General features: G+C 67.1%; 1 protein-coding gene across 1 annotated transcript in view; it reads left to right on the forward strand.

Moving 5' to 3' along the window:
• Window positions 1–91: 91 nt before the first annotated feature.
• Window positions 92–16,168, forward strand: part of LGR6 (leucine rich repeat containing G protein-coupled receptor 6) — a 104,797-nt gene continuing 88,720 nt past the window's right edge. Inside the window, exons 1-2 of the mRNA XM_077902475.1 lie at window positions 92–674; window positions 2,235–2,616. Of these exons, the coding sequence (XP_077758601.1) occupies window positions 2,411–2,616 (206 nt within the window). The 5' untranslated portion in view covers window positions 92–674; window positions 2,235–2,410. The remainder of the gene's footprint in view (window positions 675–2,234; window positions 2,617–16,168) is intronic.

The following is a 16,168-nucleotide window of genomic DNA, read 5'->3' on the forward strand; positions in this document are numbered from 1 at the left end:
TGCAGGACATGGGGCGCGGTGCAAGGTCCTGGTCGGCAGGCAGCCCTGAGCAGGGTGGGGTGTGGCCGGGGTGGCCGGCCCAGGCCCCCGTGCTGATGGCTTTCCTGGGGAGCAGCCCCCAGCGCCCCATCTTCCAGTTTTCCAGTGGTCTTAGACTCAGGTCTCTCATGTCTTGGGGGCCCTAGCTTCAGAGCTCCAGTTCCTCAGGGTTCTTCTGCCCCACCCTCTTCCCTTCTCTTGCCATCCCCAGCCATGTCTACCTGCCAGTGTCCCCGGGGTCCCCGGCGGGGCTGCCGGCGCCGCAGCCACACCACACCGGACACAGGAGCGACCAGGGGCTTTGTCGCTTCGTGGGAGGCTACTCCTCGGGCACAGCTGCCAAGTCTTCTCTGCTCCTCGGCTCCCCACCTCGTGCCCTCCGTCATAGGAGGGAGGGAGGGAGGAGGGAGAGCAGCAGGGAATTTGGGAGGTGAGAAAAACCAGGAGAAACCGGAAACAGGAGGGGGTGAGGACCCAGGAGAAAGCAGCCGGTGGCACACACGTCAGTGAACCCCGCACCGCGTGACACGACACGGCCTCGGCACTCCTGCCTGACTCCCTGACCCGGCTGCACGATTTTGGATGGCCAGGCGCCTGATGCTGGACACCAGTGGTCCCTGCGCAGGGCCCTGGGGGTGCGTGGGGGCACAGAGAGGGCCTGGGCAAATCAGAGCAGGAGGCCCGAAAGGCGGGTAGGTCCCCAAATGGGAAGGGAAGGCGGAGGTCCCACTGGCCAACCCGCGTTCCTGGTAGAGAGCAAGGGGCCGCAGCCCGAGAGGCCTTTCTCAGGCCTGGTTGGAGAAGGGGCACAGAGGCGGGGCTCCCTGCCCCCTCGGAGCCTTCTTTGGTGCACCCCCAGGGGGAATGGACGTCACGTCCTCTTCTAAGCTACGCTCATGGGGAGTCCCAGAGGTTAGCCCCACGGTGACCGTCCAGCTGGCTGGACACTAGCCCTGAGCGCCCCAAGCCCGCCACGAGGGCGGCTGTGGAGGTTGACATGGGCCTCAACAGTGGTCTTTGTAGTCCTGGCCCCTCGCACGGGAGCAGTGGAATGGGGCCACGCTCGGGAGGAGTGAGGCCGGAAGCAGGGCTGGCAGGCATCCGTGGGTCTGTCCGGTGGCAGGACCCAGGACCGTCTCTGGCCTTCCATCGGTGTCAGGGCCCGGCCCCAGGTGGAGCCTCAGGTGGGGGTGGGGGGCATCTTGGCCCAGCTGTGCAGCCCTGAGGCCTGGGCCGGGGGTGGGGGGGCAGGAGCAGGGAGCGGGGTTGCCATGTGAGTCGGTGGGGGGAATCACGCTGCCTCTGAGGCCTCCAGGCTTTGGGTACAGGTTCTGGAGGGAGCACGGGAGGTCAGAGCCCCCTGGGGGGACCGACCAGGGCCGACGGGGCAGGTGCTAGCTCGGCCGGGCCTTGGCTCACTGTGGAAGGCCACGGGCCGAGGCCCAGGCGGCCCCATCTGCACTGAGGAGAGGGGACCGGCCCCCCAGGCCCTGGGACTGACCGCAGGACCTTGGGCTGCAGCTGCCCAGCCGGGCTGCAGGTGGCGCCAGCCTGCCGACCTTCGGGAGCGGCCGGGGCTGCCCGGGCGGGGCGGCTGGGTCCCCGTCGGTCTAAGCAGCTGGTCCCCGGGGCGCACCGAGGTGCTCCAGGGCCTCAGACCCCAGCAGGCGCGGCCAGCACCCTCCGTGTCCCGTCTTCTTGGGGGCAGGCCACCCTCGTCGCCTGCCACCCCCCTGCACGTGGTGCGCCTCTCACCGCCTGACCCCCTGCAGGACACACGGTGACAGGGACAGACCCCGAATCCCCCACCCGGGGCTGGGCCTCAGCCACGTGACCTTGGACACTTCACTCCCCTCTGGGGACTCCCGCAGCCGGCGGTGGAGGGGGGCGGCCGCGGGGCCCTCACGGCTGCTGGGGGGGGCGCCCTGCAGGTCCCGCGGGACTGGGGGCTGACCCCGCGGGCGGCAGGGTCCCGGGCGCGCCTGGGCCCTGGGCACCACCTGGTTTCCGGACAGGAGCAAGTGCAGGTCCCTGCGTGCTGCCTCTGTGGCTCTTAGGGTTTCTGGGCCTTTTTTTTTTTTTTTTTCTTTCCTGGATGAAATTCCTGCCAGCTCGGAAGGAAGGAGGGAAGGGGAGCGAGCCACAGCGCAGAAAGTTTCCTTGACTCCTCCTCCCCTGTCTCCCTCCCCTGCCAGGCCCGGCCCGTGCGGCTCAACAGCGAAGATCACTCAACAATGCCTGCCCCTCGCTGACGGCCCGGCCCGCCCGCCGCAGGTGCCCACCGCAGGTGCCCGCCACCAGGTGCCCGCCGCCAGGTGCCCTCCACCAGGTGCCCGCCGCCAGGTGCCCGCCGCAGGTGCCTGCCGCCGCGATGCGCAGCCCGGCCGGCCTTGGGGCGCTGTGGCTGTGTGCCGCGCTGTGCGCCTCCCCCCCGGTGGGCGCCCCCCAGCCCCGCGCCGCGCCCGCCTGCCCGGCGCCCTGCCGCTGCCAGGAGGACGGCATCATGCTGTCGGCCGACTGCTCGGAGCTCGGGCTGTCTGCCGTGCCCCGGGACCTGGACCCCCTGACGGCTTACCTGTGAGTACCGCCCGGCCCTCCCGCCCCTGCTCCCGGGCTTGGGCACCTGCTGGGCTGTGATGGAGGCCCCGGCGTCGGGGAGGGCTCCCGGCTCCCGGCTCCCCGCGGGCTGCAGCTGCGGCTGCGGCAGGCGGGGGTGCGGGCTGGGCTGCCCTGGGTCTCCCCGCGGCTCCCATGGGAGCGCAGGCCGGGCAAGAGGTGGGCGTCGGGACCCTGGGGCTGGAGGGCACCCCCCCCCCCCCCGGGGCTGGCTGGCCCTCCTCCTGCTGCTGCTTTCTCACCGGCCACCAGGCAGTGCCCAGGACCTGGCTGAGTGCAAAGCCCACTGATTCCGGCAGAGGGGAGGGGAGGGGGGGTGCCCAGGGGGTGCAGACCGCCCGGCCCCCTGCCTCGGGAAGGAGAGCACAGCTGTCGCACCGGGGGGACCCCAGAAGCTGGGAGAGGAGCCTGCTCCCTCTGGGCTCCTCCAGAAGCGCCCGTGCGGGCACCAGCTCCCTCTGCTGTGGCCTCCTGGCTCCCCCAGGGGCCTCCCTGAAGTCATGTCCCAAGAGGCCGTGTTGGAGACACTAATTTGTGGGCAGGCTCCCAGGCTGAAAACCAGAGAACCATTTTTAGAGCTGAGTTGGGGTGAGATGGCACGTGAAGGGGACCCTACTGGGGGCAGCTGCCCCAGGAAGGCTCAGAGGCGGAGGGCTGGGGGCATTGCCTGCTCCCCCCCGGGGGCAGGAGGAGGCTGTGAGAGCACCCTCCAGACCAGCTACCTCCACCCCCACCCCTGCTCCGGGGAGGAAGCCTGCCCCCCAGCCCTGCCCAGGCTCCTTCACCTTTTCTCAGGGGAGTTGGGGTGGGAAACTCGGGGACCAAGCGTTTGTTGAGCTCAATGGGATGAGGGCAGTCAGTTGGGGTGGCGTCCTGGTGGCGTGTGGTGGGTCCTTCCCCCGCAAGGGAGGCCCAGCAACCCCTCCTGGAGCTCCCCTCCCAGCCCTGCCCCTAGTCGGAAGCACCTCTCTACTTGGAGAGGCGCAGTTTGGGAATCAGGGCACAGAGTGAGAGGAGAAAATCGTGCCCATATTCCAGACAGGCAGAGTGACTCCTTCAAAGCCCCGGGGGGTGAAGGCAGGAGCAAACACTGGGGGCAGTGAGGACACTGGCTCTGGCCCCCATGCCTGCTAGAGCTAGGGTGGCCCCGCTTTTAGGCATTTTGTGTATTGGGGGGTGTGTGACACTGCTTCACGTGAAGACGGGGCTCTGGGGCTACAAGGAGTTTGCAGATGGCCTCTGTAGGGTGTTTCTCCAGCGGCGCAGGGGGAAGGTCCCTTTCCTGGGTTGAAGGGACCTTTGCAAGAGCGGTTGCTCCAACCTCTCTCAGCACCGTCTTTCCAGACTGACCCTCTCTCTGGAAGAACCTGGGGAAGGAGAGGCGCGATGCCACCTCTGCAATCCAGGCGTCCCACCATCCGTGCCGATGCAAGACATTCCGTCACCTTGTTCCCTGGAGCTGGGAGGCCTGCATTTGGGTCCAGTAGAGGTGGTGCTCTCTGAGCTTGTCGCGTGTCTCTGTGGGACTGGAGAGGCTCTCCCGAGGCTCAGGTTGTGCTTCAGAGAGTGGGAGAGGGGAGGAGACGGAGTAGGGTCCCCCGGCAATGTGGGCGACTTAGCAGTGGGCTCTGGAAGGCCAGAGGGAGCTGGGGGAGAGCCGTGTCCCTGCCCTGGACCCCAAACCCCAGCTCCTTCCCCGCTTTGCCACCTACTGAGTCGAGGAGCTCCTGGAGCCTTTGGTTTGTCATCTGGGTGTGGAGAGAAGCGGGGCGCAGAGAGAGTTAGATGAGACAACGTGCACGCATGACGTCCCCAGCAGTGGGGACCCACGGGGCTGAGTTACCCTGTCGCCTGCTGCTGGGCGTTCAGAAGTGGGCGCCAGCTCCAAGAACACTTCCCACCGGAGGGAGAGGGAGTCGGGGGTGATGCAGAACTCAAGGGAGGGGCGCCTGGGGGGCTCTGTGGGCATTGGCAGAGCATCTGACTCTTGATTCCAGCTCAGGTCAGGACCTCAGATCCTGGGAAGGAGCCCGCCTCCGGCTCCGCGCTCAGGCTGGAGCCTTCTTGTCCCTCTGCCTTTGCTCCTCCTCCATCACCCACCTCCCTGCTCACTCTTTTTCTTAAATAAATAAATAAATGCATAATCTTAAAAAGATTAAAAAGAGAAAGAACTCAAGGGAATGGATTGTCGCAGGGAAAAGAAGGGCGTGTGCGAGGGAATCATCTGCAGGCGCTGGTCTGGGTCAACGTTGGCTGTTCCGGGGTCCGGGGGTCCAAGGAGCTGGTTGACGGTGGGGGTGGCAGGGCAGTGGACACGTTAGTGTTCCCAACGGCGGCAGGAGAGGGGGTTGACAAGGCGAAAGGTGAGGTTAAAGCCGTCAGGTACACAGTCGCAGGCCGCAGGTCCCTGCGGATCTTACCGGGAGCCGCAGGTTGAACCCCAGGCGGCACCAGGAACCACGGACTGCGAAGGTCCTGGGAGTCCTAGGCCTGCCCCGGGAAAACTCGCTTCCCATCTGCTTCCGGGAAGGGGACAGTCCCTCCTCGAAGCCGTCACCTTGCGCGGTGTGCACCCCTCTCCCTCCCGCCGTCTTGGTTCCAGCGAACACCAGAAAGTCCTCTTCATTCCCAACTGCTAGCCTTTGCCTCGATGCTCGACGCTCAAGTCCCCAAACCGTGATTCCTTGGGGCCCGATGCCCGACCTGTTTGATCAAGGTCAGGAGGACAGACCACAAATTATGTCTTTTACGCCTTTTACGCCTTTTACGCCTTGTTAGTCTGCTCCCAAACAGAGCCTCCGTGGGCCTGGCCAGGGTTCGGGCCTCCTGCCTGGGTAGGGCCTGTTCTGGGCACTCACGGGAGCCCTGGGGCCCTGGGCCAGTCCTGTCTGCTGGTGACACGGAGGCCTCAGGCCTCTTGCAGTTTCCTCCCCCACGTCCACGTCCACACGGCAAAGCCTCAGGGCCGTGTCCGCCTGAGGGAGTCTGCCGAGTTGCTCTGTGTTCCCCCTTTTGCTTCCGGAGCCAAGGAGGAGAGGGCTAGGAGCCCCCGTGTCCACCACCCAGGGGGCTGTGCCTTGGGCCGCCCGGCTCCCCGCTTGCTGCCCTCGGGGCGGCCCGTGAAAACCACGGAGTTTGTTTGAAAGGTCAGCCGGGTGCGCGTGGGTTCCAGGGAATTCGCAGTCTCATCACCGCCCGGGGCAGTGCCGGGGTCCAGGTGGAGGCAGGCCACGGGGCGCGGGGGCTGGGGGCTGAGAGCTTGGCCTCGGCCATGCCGAGCAGGGACGAGGACCCATCACTGAGCCCTGTGAACCTGGCCCAGTGGCTCTGTGACTCAGTTTCCTCATCTGTAAATGGTGCTCATATCTACCGTAGGGCTGCCGTGTGGATTCTCCAAAGTGATGTTTGTAAAGGTTTGGCATGGGTGTGTGGCCTGTGGGGAGGGCTCAGTCAGTGCCCCCCAGTGCGGTTCCCAGGGCCACCAGGGCCACGGAGGGCCTCCTGGAGGAGGAAGTCCTGGCGTTGGCGTTCGGGGGAGGAGGAGCACTGCCCTGCGGAAGGAAGGGAATGGTGCATGTGTGTGTTGGGGGCACGAGGAGGAAGGGCAGGCAAGGGGGCCCGAGTGGTCATCCCGGGAACCCCGCCGGCCCATGCCACCTGGGGCGTTGGGGGCAGGAGGTGGGCAGCGGTGGAAGCGGGCAGCTCCTCCCGCCCGCTCCGCTGGGCTCCAGGTGGGGACAAGCACAGAGGCCTGCCGCTCAGGCCTCGAGGCCACCCCTCCTGGGCCGGGCCTCGGTTTCCCATTCAGGGAGATTCTAGGAGGCTGGGCCGGCTCTGCCTTCCCGAAGCCCGGGCTCTATGAGTTCCCATCAGCAGTCCCCCAGTTGCGGTCATGCGAGCTCCCCAGCTTTCCTGGACCTCGCTGTGTACACATTTTGGAGAAGAACTAGAGTGGGAGAGGCAGGGCGACAGCAGCCCTGAGGCCGCCCGCCATGGGAGGGAGCCTCCAGGGAGCCGGGGTGGCGGGGGTGCCACCTGGACAGGCCACAGAGGGGGAAGGGAAGCGGGGGGGGGGGTGGGGGTGGGGAGCCGTTCCTAAGTGCCGCCCCGGGGGGGGGGGGGGCGCGGCCCATCACAGGGCGGTCCCGGAGGGGTTGCCAGGAGGGTGAGTGTGCGATGAGCCAACACCCCAGTTCAAAGAAAAGGCAGGAAGCAGCCCTAGGCATGAGAAAAAGGAAAGCTCTGGGCTCTGGCAGGGCGCGGCTGGGCGGGGCGGCTGCAGAGGGAGGAAGGCCTGGCTCAGAGCAGAGCACCTGGTGCCCCCGCCCCGGCCCCCCGGGGCCCAGCCCTGATGCCCCACGGGAGCCCCAGCCACCCCCCAGCCTCCCAGGCGGAGGGTCACCGGCGGCACAGGACAGGGCGCCGCGGGGAGGCCCTCCCGAGACGCCGGCCGGCACCTGCTGAGAGACTCTGCACACGGGGGAAGTGTCGCCTTCCGGGTCACTCCTGCCTGGAGGGGCCAGCTCCTCCCCAGGAATGGGAGCTCTGTGGCATTAGGGCCCGAGGAAAGGTGGGCGTGCTGGGGGCCGCTGGGATCTCTGCCCCAGACATGGCCTCTGCGCGCCGCGGGTGCTCGGGCTCATCCCTATGGGACCTCGGGCTAGAACCCACCGGCGGGCACAGGCCGAGGCAGGGAGCCCGTGGGGCCTTGGGGGGCACAAGACGTGGGGTGCCGCAGGGCTTCCCGACCCTCTTTCTCATGTCGGAAATGATGACTTGTTTCAGCCAAACTGAAGTAGACTCACTGGCTCGGGGACTCAGGATGCCGGGAGCCCCTTTGGGCAGATTAGTTCCCCCCTGAAAAAAGGAGGTGGACCTCGATTTCTCTTGAGAATTCAGGTCTCTCGTCCCGCCCGTCAGACGTGGGAGAACAGGTCTCGGGAGGAGAAAAACACCCAGGAGGCCAAACTTGGGCAGGGAGCAGAGTTATTTTGGAAGCGGCGCGAGGACCTAGGGGGGCTGGGCAGGGCTCGGGGTTGGCAGGGCGCCCCCCGGAGTCATGCCAGGCCGGCTGGCAGCGGCAGGTGGGGCTGGGCCGGCACGGCGGGCGCCTCTGAGCCGCGGGGGTGTCCTCCTGCGCCATTCCTTCTCCCCCGGAGCTCGTGACCAAGGCCCGTGGCCCTCGTCACCCCAGCTCTGGGGTCGCGGCCCCCTCTGAGGACTCGGTCAGATCCAGACTCTAGTGGGGGCCGGGGAAGCGCCTCATGCCTGGCTTCCCGCCCTCCTGGCTGCCCTGGCGCGCCCGAGGATGCCCTCCAGGTTGGCACCTCTGTTCTCTGGGCTGTGACTCTTCTTCCAGGAAGAAACCAGGTTGGGGCGCCCGGGGGCTCAGCGGTGAGCGCCTGCCTTGGGCTCAGGTCATGACCCCAGGGGCCTGGGATCGAGTCCCGTGGCGGGCTCCCTGCAGGGAGCTGCTTCTCCCTCTGCCCCTCCACGTGCCTAAGCTCTCTCTCCCTATCTCTGTCACTATCTCCGTCTCTTTCTCTCAAATAAATAAATAAAATCTTAAAAGAAAGCAGGTTGTCAGGAAGGTCACCCTGGGGGCCTGGATGCACACATCCAGGACGCTGACACGGCGCTGGCATCGCGGCCTGACCTGCAGGGGCACCAGCTGGCACTTTCTGCCTTATGTAGCCCCCCCTGCCCACCCCGAACCGCGGTGGGGTTTCACCCTAATCATTGCCGCTCAGGGGGTCAGAGCTGGGGGTTTTGGAGCCGAGGGGCAAGACTGTAGCACCTTAGACTCCCAGGCGGAGCAGCCCCTTCCAGCCTATTTCCAGTTTCTTGCGTTTCTCGGAAGCGGTGGCGGCTTCATTCCGGTCCCTGGGCCAGCAGGGCCTCTGGGCGCTCCCCTGTGGGGCTGCTGGCAGGGGAGGCGCTGCGCCCTCTGGGAGGCCGTCGGGGCGGCCACGGCGGGTCAAAGGAGGCAGGGCAGCGTGGCTCCTGCGCCGGGTGGTCATGGGCAGGGAGGTCGCAGGACGCAGGACGGGGAGGACCCTGCGGGGCAGGGCAGGCCTGGGCAGGCCGGGAGCCTGGTACACGGAACAGCCTGGGGCTCCGCTGACCTCCCCGGACGACCAGCCTCACTCCTCCAGGCAGGATGTTCCAGAGCAGGGCTCCCGGCCTTTATCGCCTCGGGCCACACATTTTAAAAAACAAAAACTGATTCAAGGTGTTCAGCAGCTGGGATGAATCAACACGCTGCTCCCAGCCAAAGGCACATAGCCAACCGCAGGCAGCCTCCGGCCCCCAGGGGCTGCGGCCCCCTCCCCCCCACACCTGGAAGCACTGCTGTGGAGGAAGAAGCCTGCGTCTGCCCACTGACCGCCCGGGTTCAAGCCTCAGCTCTGGTGCTAACTGGTGGGAGGGCCTCCCTGCTTCTGCTCCTCTCCTGGCATCTACTTCCTGAGCCTCAAAATGGGCATAAGAACAAACTCGGGGCGCTGGGGGGCTCAGCCGTGGAGCGTCCGCCTTCAGCTCAGGTCCCGGGATCGAGTCCCTCTGCCTGTGTCCCCGCCTCTCTCTCTGGGTCTCTTGTGAATGGATGTATAAAATAGTAATAAAAAAAAAGAATATCAAGCTTTTTGAAAGATGTTTGCAACTTGGCAGAGTGCTTGGCATGCAGCAAATGCCCGCTACACGGGGGCTGCTGATCACCCACTCTGATCCCCCTCGGGAGAAGCCCTTGGAAGGAGAAACTGAGGCTAGCACCAAGCGGCCGGGTGTCTCACGGGCGCAGCTCCACCGACCTGCGGCTTCGCTGGGACTGAGCCCCAGGGGGTGGGTTGTAGAGCATGGTTCTCCGCACCCAGTCTCCCCCTGCAGCCCCTCCCCACGGCCCCTGGAGGTGCGGGAGGAGGTGGGGCTGTCCCCGAGAGTGTGCAGACGGGCGGGTGGGCGGGAGGAGGGTGCCGAGTGCCTTCCACTGCTCTGGTGTCAGGGGCTTGGCCACGGTCCCGAGGCCCAAAGCCAAGGCAGATGGACCACTGAGCGGGGAGGAGGGGAGGGTGCTGCTGCGAGGAGGTGCCACCACCGCCTGTCGTCCAGCCAGCACCTAGCACCTGGCTAGGGTCCCTGCGGGCTGGGAGGGGTCCCTGCCCAGTGGCCTCGGGAGGACCCAGACTGTCGGCGTTGATTCCGCCTCCCGGTGTGATCTGCAAGTTTGAGTTGTCCCCTGACCCGGTTACCGCTGGCTCCTGGGAAACAGGCCAAGGCAGCCGCCGCTGAGGGGCTTTTAACACCTCCTGTAGGAAGGAAGCCTTCCCGGGTTGACCCAGCCCGAGGAGCCTTTCCCGGCTCCCTGGGCCTCTCCCAATTTGCCTCACGTTCCTTTTGCGTGTGGGCCTGTGCCGTCCTGGGGGGACATCTCCGTGGGCACAGCGCGTGCAAGCCCGGCTCCCAGTGGCCGCAGCGCAGTCCCCGCCCGGGTCCCTCTCACCCCGGCGCCTGCCGCACTCCCAGTCCCCTCTGCTAGTGGATGGTGACAGGGCCACGCACACTCAGGCTGAGCGGGACGCAGACGTCCCCCTGTTCACCTGGCAGACGAGGACTGGCTGCCGCGGCTCAGACAACACCGGGCTGACAGCTTCCTCCTGTGTCCACCGTCGGGAGGCCGGGACCTTGGTTCCTCCCCTCGGGGGCGGGGGGACCCCGGTGAAGGGGGAGAGCCGGGTGGCTTGGGGGCTCCAAAGCCCACACTCTTTGCTCTGCCCTGGGGGCTCGGGGAGGGAGATTAAGCAGCGCACAGACAACCGTGACACTGCGGAGAGTGAGACGTACACCCGGCAGGCCCAGATAAGGAGCAAGGAGGGTGGGCTCAGGAAGGACGTAGAGGCAGAAGCCCGGGGGAGGCAGCTGTGCAAGGGAGAAGCCACAGAGTGGGCATGAGAAGCCCTCGGTCGACATTCATTTGCAAAACAGAATAATCCTCTCTCTCCGGGGAGGGGTTGTATTAAGCGGGGGTCCTGCTGCGGAGGACGAGGACGCGTCTCCACCACCACCTCCCCTCCGCTGTGGAGACACCAAGTGGATGACCGCACACCTGTGTCTGTCCAGGGCGTGTGTGCGACTGTCCGTCTGTGCCCCTGACTGAGGCCTCGGCAGATTCAGAGTCAGGGTGTCGAGGTTAGAGTCCTAGCTCAGGCTCCGGGCAGGAGCTTGCTGGAGGCAGGGTCTGCGCGGCTGGCTCCCTCCCTCTTAGGACCACATCACGCCTCCCCTCAAACACCTGGGCACACGCACACGCACACGCACACACGCGCACACCTCCACCTGCAGGGGGCACTCGGAACAGGGCACAGCCCCCACCCCCACCCCCACCACCGGGAGTCCCCGGCCAGCCTCCCTCCCTCCCCCTGGCTCCAGATCTGGGGCAGCCCCAGGGTGGGGGGGTCTGAGGAAGGGGAGGTGGATCAAGTGTCCAGGGATTGTGAAGGTTGGGGCAGGAAGGGGCCGTAAACCAATCCGCTGCCTTTGTGGTGGACAGAGCCGATTAGGAGGCCGGAGGAGCCTAGGAGGGAAGGGGTCTATTGTCTGAGACAAAGGCAAGAGGGAACAGGAATTGGGACGGGGCCTGGGCTCCCGCCCTCGCTCACCCGGGGGCAGACGCAGGAGCCAGCAGGACCCCAGCTCCCCGACACAGACCAGCTTCTGCACTAGGGAGCCGGCGGGGACGGGGCCCAGCCCAGCCCGGGCCTTCCTCGCGGGGTGTCACAGACGCCACCGCCGCTGCCCCGCGTGGACTGACGCGCTGCCCTTGCCTCTTCACAGTTCCTAACGATTTCCTAACAGGTTTTCTCCTGCGAGGGGTCCTGTCGATGATCCTGCTCCTCACTCACCGCCCCTCGTCTTTCTGGTTCATAGAACGAGGAAATCCCTTGCCCGGCCTCCGTTCCAAGTGGCCATAGAGTCACATGAGGCCACTTCTGCGCGTCCTGTGCTCTGCTGCTAGCACGGCATCTACCTGGCGCCTGTTCTCACCGTTGGGGCAGACAGGGCACGAGGGCAGACAGGGGCAGATGGGGGCAGACGGGGCATGAGGGTGGGAATGGATGGCAGGAGGGATCTCCCAAGGGATGCCGCTGGGTAAAAGAGGCAGCTGCCGGCTGCACGCATCTGGGTGGCCTCAGCGCCGGAAGGGACACTGGGTGCCACCGGGCTGGGGCACACCTTGGCCTGGGCAGGTGGCATTTTAGGGGGCAAGGGTCAGATGGAGTGCACAGTGCGCAGGTGAGGCGCGGGGCACATCTGGATCTGGGTGCGAGCGAGTGTTTTGTCAGACTCTGGGGGGCAAGGCCGTAGCTTGCCTGGCAGGGCCTCTGTGTGCCTTGGGCCCCTCCCTGTGTCCCGTGGTTGGGCGCAGCGCTCAGGGCAGGAGCTCTGGGCCGCCCTCCAGGGCGCCCAGCCCCCGGGCTCGGCCTCTTACCTGTCTGCCGAAGGACGGGCCCTTTGGTGCCCTACAGTCCCACCTGTAAATGCTGGGACGATAGCGACCTGCCTCGTGGGGCTGTTGGGAGGACTGACCGAGCTACTAGGTGGAGATGCCTGGGTGGCCGGCGGCGCCTAGCACACTCCGTGGGCGCTATTATTTATTCAGCCCACGAGAGTGACCGAGGGTGCACACCCCCCCACCCCACCCCACCCCCACCCCGCGGGGCCGGGCACCGTGTTCCACGGACACTTCTCCGTATCGCAGCCACAGCGGCCGATCCGGGGAGACACAGGTTTAGTGCCACCCTGTGTGGCCCTCCCCAGGACACCTGCCGGCCCTGCTGGCCCCGCCCCTGCTGCCCCTGCTGGCCCCGCCCCTGCTGCCCCTGCTGGCCCCGCCCACCGCCCCTGCAGCCCCTGCAGCCCCTGCAGCCCCTGCCACCCCCGCCGACCCCGCCCCGCCCAGCTCGCCCACCCTCCTGCGCAGTGAGGGGCCGCCCCTTCTGGAAGATTCCGGGGCTGCCCGTGTGTCCCCTCCTCCGCCTTCATCTGAGCCGCCCCCGGGACCCCACTCCGTCCTGTGCACCCGGCGCAGGAGGCCACCTTGCTCGGGCCTCTGGACAAGTCCTCTGGTCCCTCCGGGCCTGTTTCCCGTTGGGCTGGGCTGGCAGTTCCTGACCCGGGATGTTCTGGAGACAAATGACGGGGTCTGAGCGAAGAGGGGAGGGAGGAGAAGGGGAGGAGGAAGGGCAGCCAGGCCAGGCCGGTGGGGGGAGGGAGGTGCCGGGTCGCGGGGCCTGCAGCTCCCTGAGGTCCCGGGCGGGGCGGAGGCACGGCACCCCCAGCATCTCCAGGGCCGCGTGCCCAGCCAGAACAAGGCCCCCCATTAACTGTGTGCAGCCAGCGGAAGGAGGAATGCCCACCCCCCGCCAGCCGACGCCACGCCAACCCTCGCCCCGCCGCCCGCTCCCCCGATCTGAATGCAGAAGCCCAGGGTGCCGCCTCCCCCTCGGCCCGCCCTGCCTCTACCTGCCAGAAAGTATTAGCCTCACCCTCCGGATTGGCATGGGGGTGCAAAGGCACCCCGCTGCGGCCCAGGGACCTGCTGGGGGTGGGCTCGGGGTCAGGAGGCACCTGGGTTAACCCCTGGGACCGGGGTGCCCAGCCACCGACAGCCCTGGGGCCTTGGGGGGGCAGGGACCAGAGAGTGTAGGACAAGGGAACTTCTGGGGCCTCCTGAGGTGGTGCTGCAGCCGCTGCCCCCGCCCCGGGTGGGGGGATCCCGGGCCCCTCGCCCCAGCGCTTGCTGTAGCACTGCCCCTCGAAAATGTGATCATCGCTGGGAAGTTCTTCCCTGTGTCCTTCCTTCTCCTGCTCTGATATCCTGGAGCTTCCTCCTGCTTTGGTCAGGGCGGGGTGGGGGGGAGAGCCAGCAGCTACCCCCCATCAGCCTCCAAGGCCCCGACGGGTGGGCTGGGTAAGCTTCCCGCGGGAGCCTACCCCAGGGGCAGGAGGTGGAGAGGCCACAGGGTCCCCAGGGATGGGGGGCTGCAGGGGGCTCTCAGCGGGCCCCTCCGTGGGGCTGCCCAGCACTGTGGCCCCCTGACCCCCAGCACCTGCTTGCTGCCCCCAGGCCCCACTGTGCGGGGAGGGAGCGGAACTGGAGAGTGGAACGAGGGCTGGATGTGAGCCTCTGCTTGATCCCGGGGGCAGGCGCCCTGGTCCAGGCCCCACCACAGCCGGACATTTCCTGGAGCCAGTCACGAGGGGCTGCTTGAAGAAGACCTCTTCTGTCCAGTCCCTTGGGGCCCTACTGAGCCCATGGAGCAGCCGTGCTCCTCCCCGCGCCCCAGCCCAGTCCCCGCTGTCCCAGAGCTCGCAGGCCACTGTGTGACGGCTGAGCCCCCGCTCTGGCCCCCACCAGCCCACTGCCTCCTGGTCCTCGGCTCTGGAGGTCCCCCGACGCCTGCGCTTTCGCTGTGCCTGCTTCTGCCTGTCACAGTGGCCACGCGGGCACACGCATGCCTCCCCAGGGCTCAGCGAGGCTCTGCACACACGGGCACACGCACGCCTCCTGGGGCTCAGTGGGGCTCTGCACATGGCGGGTACATTCACATCTCCCCGGGGCTCAGCGAGGCTCTGCACACGCAGGCACATGCACACCTCCCCCGAGGCTCAGCAAGGCTCTGCACACATGGGCACATGCACACCTCCTGGGGCTCAGCAGGGCTCTGCACACGGGTGCACTAGGAAAGGGAACTGGGGCCAAGGGCAGCCTTCCAGCAGGGTGGGGTCTGACAGGCGCACCATGCCCAGTGGCAGCCTGGGGGCCAGGCCATCTCCCCCAGGCCCCACCACCTCAGACAGAACCTGGTTGCTGCCGTGTCCCCGGGCTTCTGTGGCCATGCTGGTCACACACGCATGCACACACACGCACACCCACAGGGGCAGGGAGGAGCGGGGAAGGGGAAGGAGCCAGCCCTTTGCTCTTTCTTGGAGGAGGCCTGGGGGACAGGAATGTCTTTGGCTGGGGGACCCTGGCCTGAGATCAGAGGATCAAAGGATGCGAAGATCCTGGGGCAGGTGGCAGCCACTTGGAAGCAGCAGCTGGTGCCTCCTCGGGGTAGGGCTGACCCAGAACGCCCTTCCCTCCCCTCCCTTTCCCTCCCCCCTCCCTCCCTTTCCTGCGGCCCTACTGTGCTGCTTCTCAGGACAAGGGCTCGGGACAAGGGCTGGGGGTTGAATGCCAGCAGGGGAGGGACGAGAACTGCCCCTGGGTGGACAGGGCCACCACCCCATGTGACCTCCCGAGGGAGATCCGCCCCGACACACCCTGTCCCTTTATCCTGCGCAAAAAAGGCTGAAGGCAGCGGCTGGAGCGTCAGCTAAGCAAGTGGCGCTGAGGACTGCAGGCTGCACACTGGGGCCCCTCCGGCCCGCAGGCGGCCCTAGTCCTTCCCACCGGGGCCCCCTGGGCGCCCCCAGCTCCTCTCCTGGGGTGCCGAGGGGAGCTCAGGGACTGCCCAGTCTGAGTGACGGTCATTCTCCCCCTTTGGGCTCCCGGGGAAGGGCACGTCCTCTGCAGAGGGCAGGCCGAGTCCGCTCCCCTGCACCGGCTCCCCAAGTGCTGCCCTCCCCTCGGGGTGGAGCTGGAGGTGGGAGCAGTGGGAAGGGCTTACCTGCGCAGGTGCCCAGCTGGCCCCGCTGCTGGAGAACAGACCGAAGAGGCTGCTGTGTGCTCCTGGCTCATGTGGGGGGAGCAGACGCGCGGAGGAGACGCCCCCCTCGCACTGGGACGGGGCTGTGCAGACACCCTGCACCCAAACCCTCACCACCACGATCCAGGGCCGCTAGGACCGGGCTCTCGGGGGGCAGGGCTCGTGCATCATGGACCTCGCGGCTTCCTCACCTGGCCTGGCCCCAGCGTCGGGTGGTGGGTGGGCGGGGCGCTTGGTACTCTCGGTGGAGTGAGGAGGCCCCGTGGGAAGCGCGTGGAGCAGGTGCCGGCCCATCCTGGCTGCCTGCGTGCCCTGCGCTCCGCACCCGGGGGCCACTGAGGCACAGAGAGGTGACAGCGTGGCCGGCAGGGGCGGACCCGAGCCTCAGACACGGTCCACACCAGAGGCTGTGTCGTCTCACGTCGCCGTGGCGGTGGCCGTGCTCGCACTGCGCCGTCTGCGGTGGTGGCCCTGGCTTGCGGGGCCGAGAGCCCCGATTTTGGATTTGACTCCATTTGAGTGAACTTCCAGTGAAGTGGCCACGTGTGCTGGTTGGACTGTGGGGCTGTGCTGCCTCTCGGGCGGCCGAGGGGACCCCCTTGGGGTCCCTGCAGCTCGCGGGGGCTCTGCTCTGTCTCCTCACGTTCGAGGGCAGCTGTCCGCCCCTGGGCAGCCCCGACTGGGCCCCGGAGGCCTGTGTCTCCTCGACTCCCTGCCCGTGGGGCTGGCATGGCCTGGGGAGCACACACACTCTCACAGTGTGACCCTGGGGCCCTGCTCAGCCCCCGGAGCCTCCTCCCAGCCTG

This window comes from Canis aureus, chromosome 6, assembly GCF_053574225.1.
Source record: "Canis aureus isolate CA01 chromosome 6, VMU_Caureus_v.1.0, whole genome shotgun sequence".
Lineage (NCBI taxonomy): Eukaryota > Metazoa > Chordata > Mammalia > Carnivora > Canidae > Canis > Canis aureus.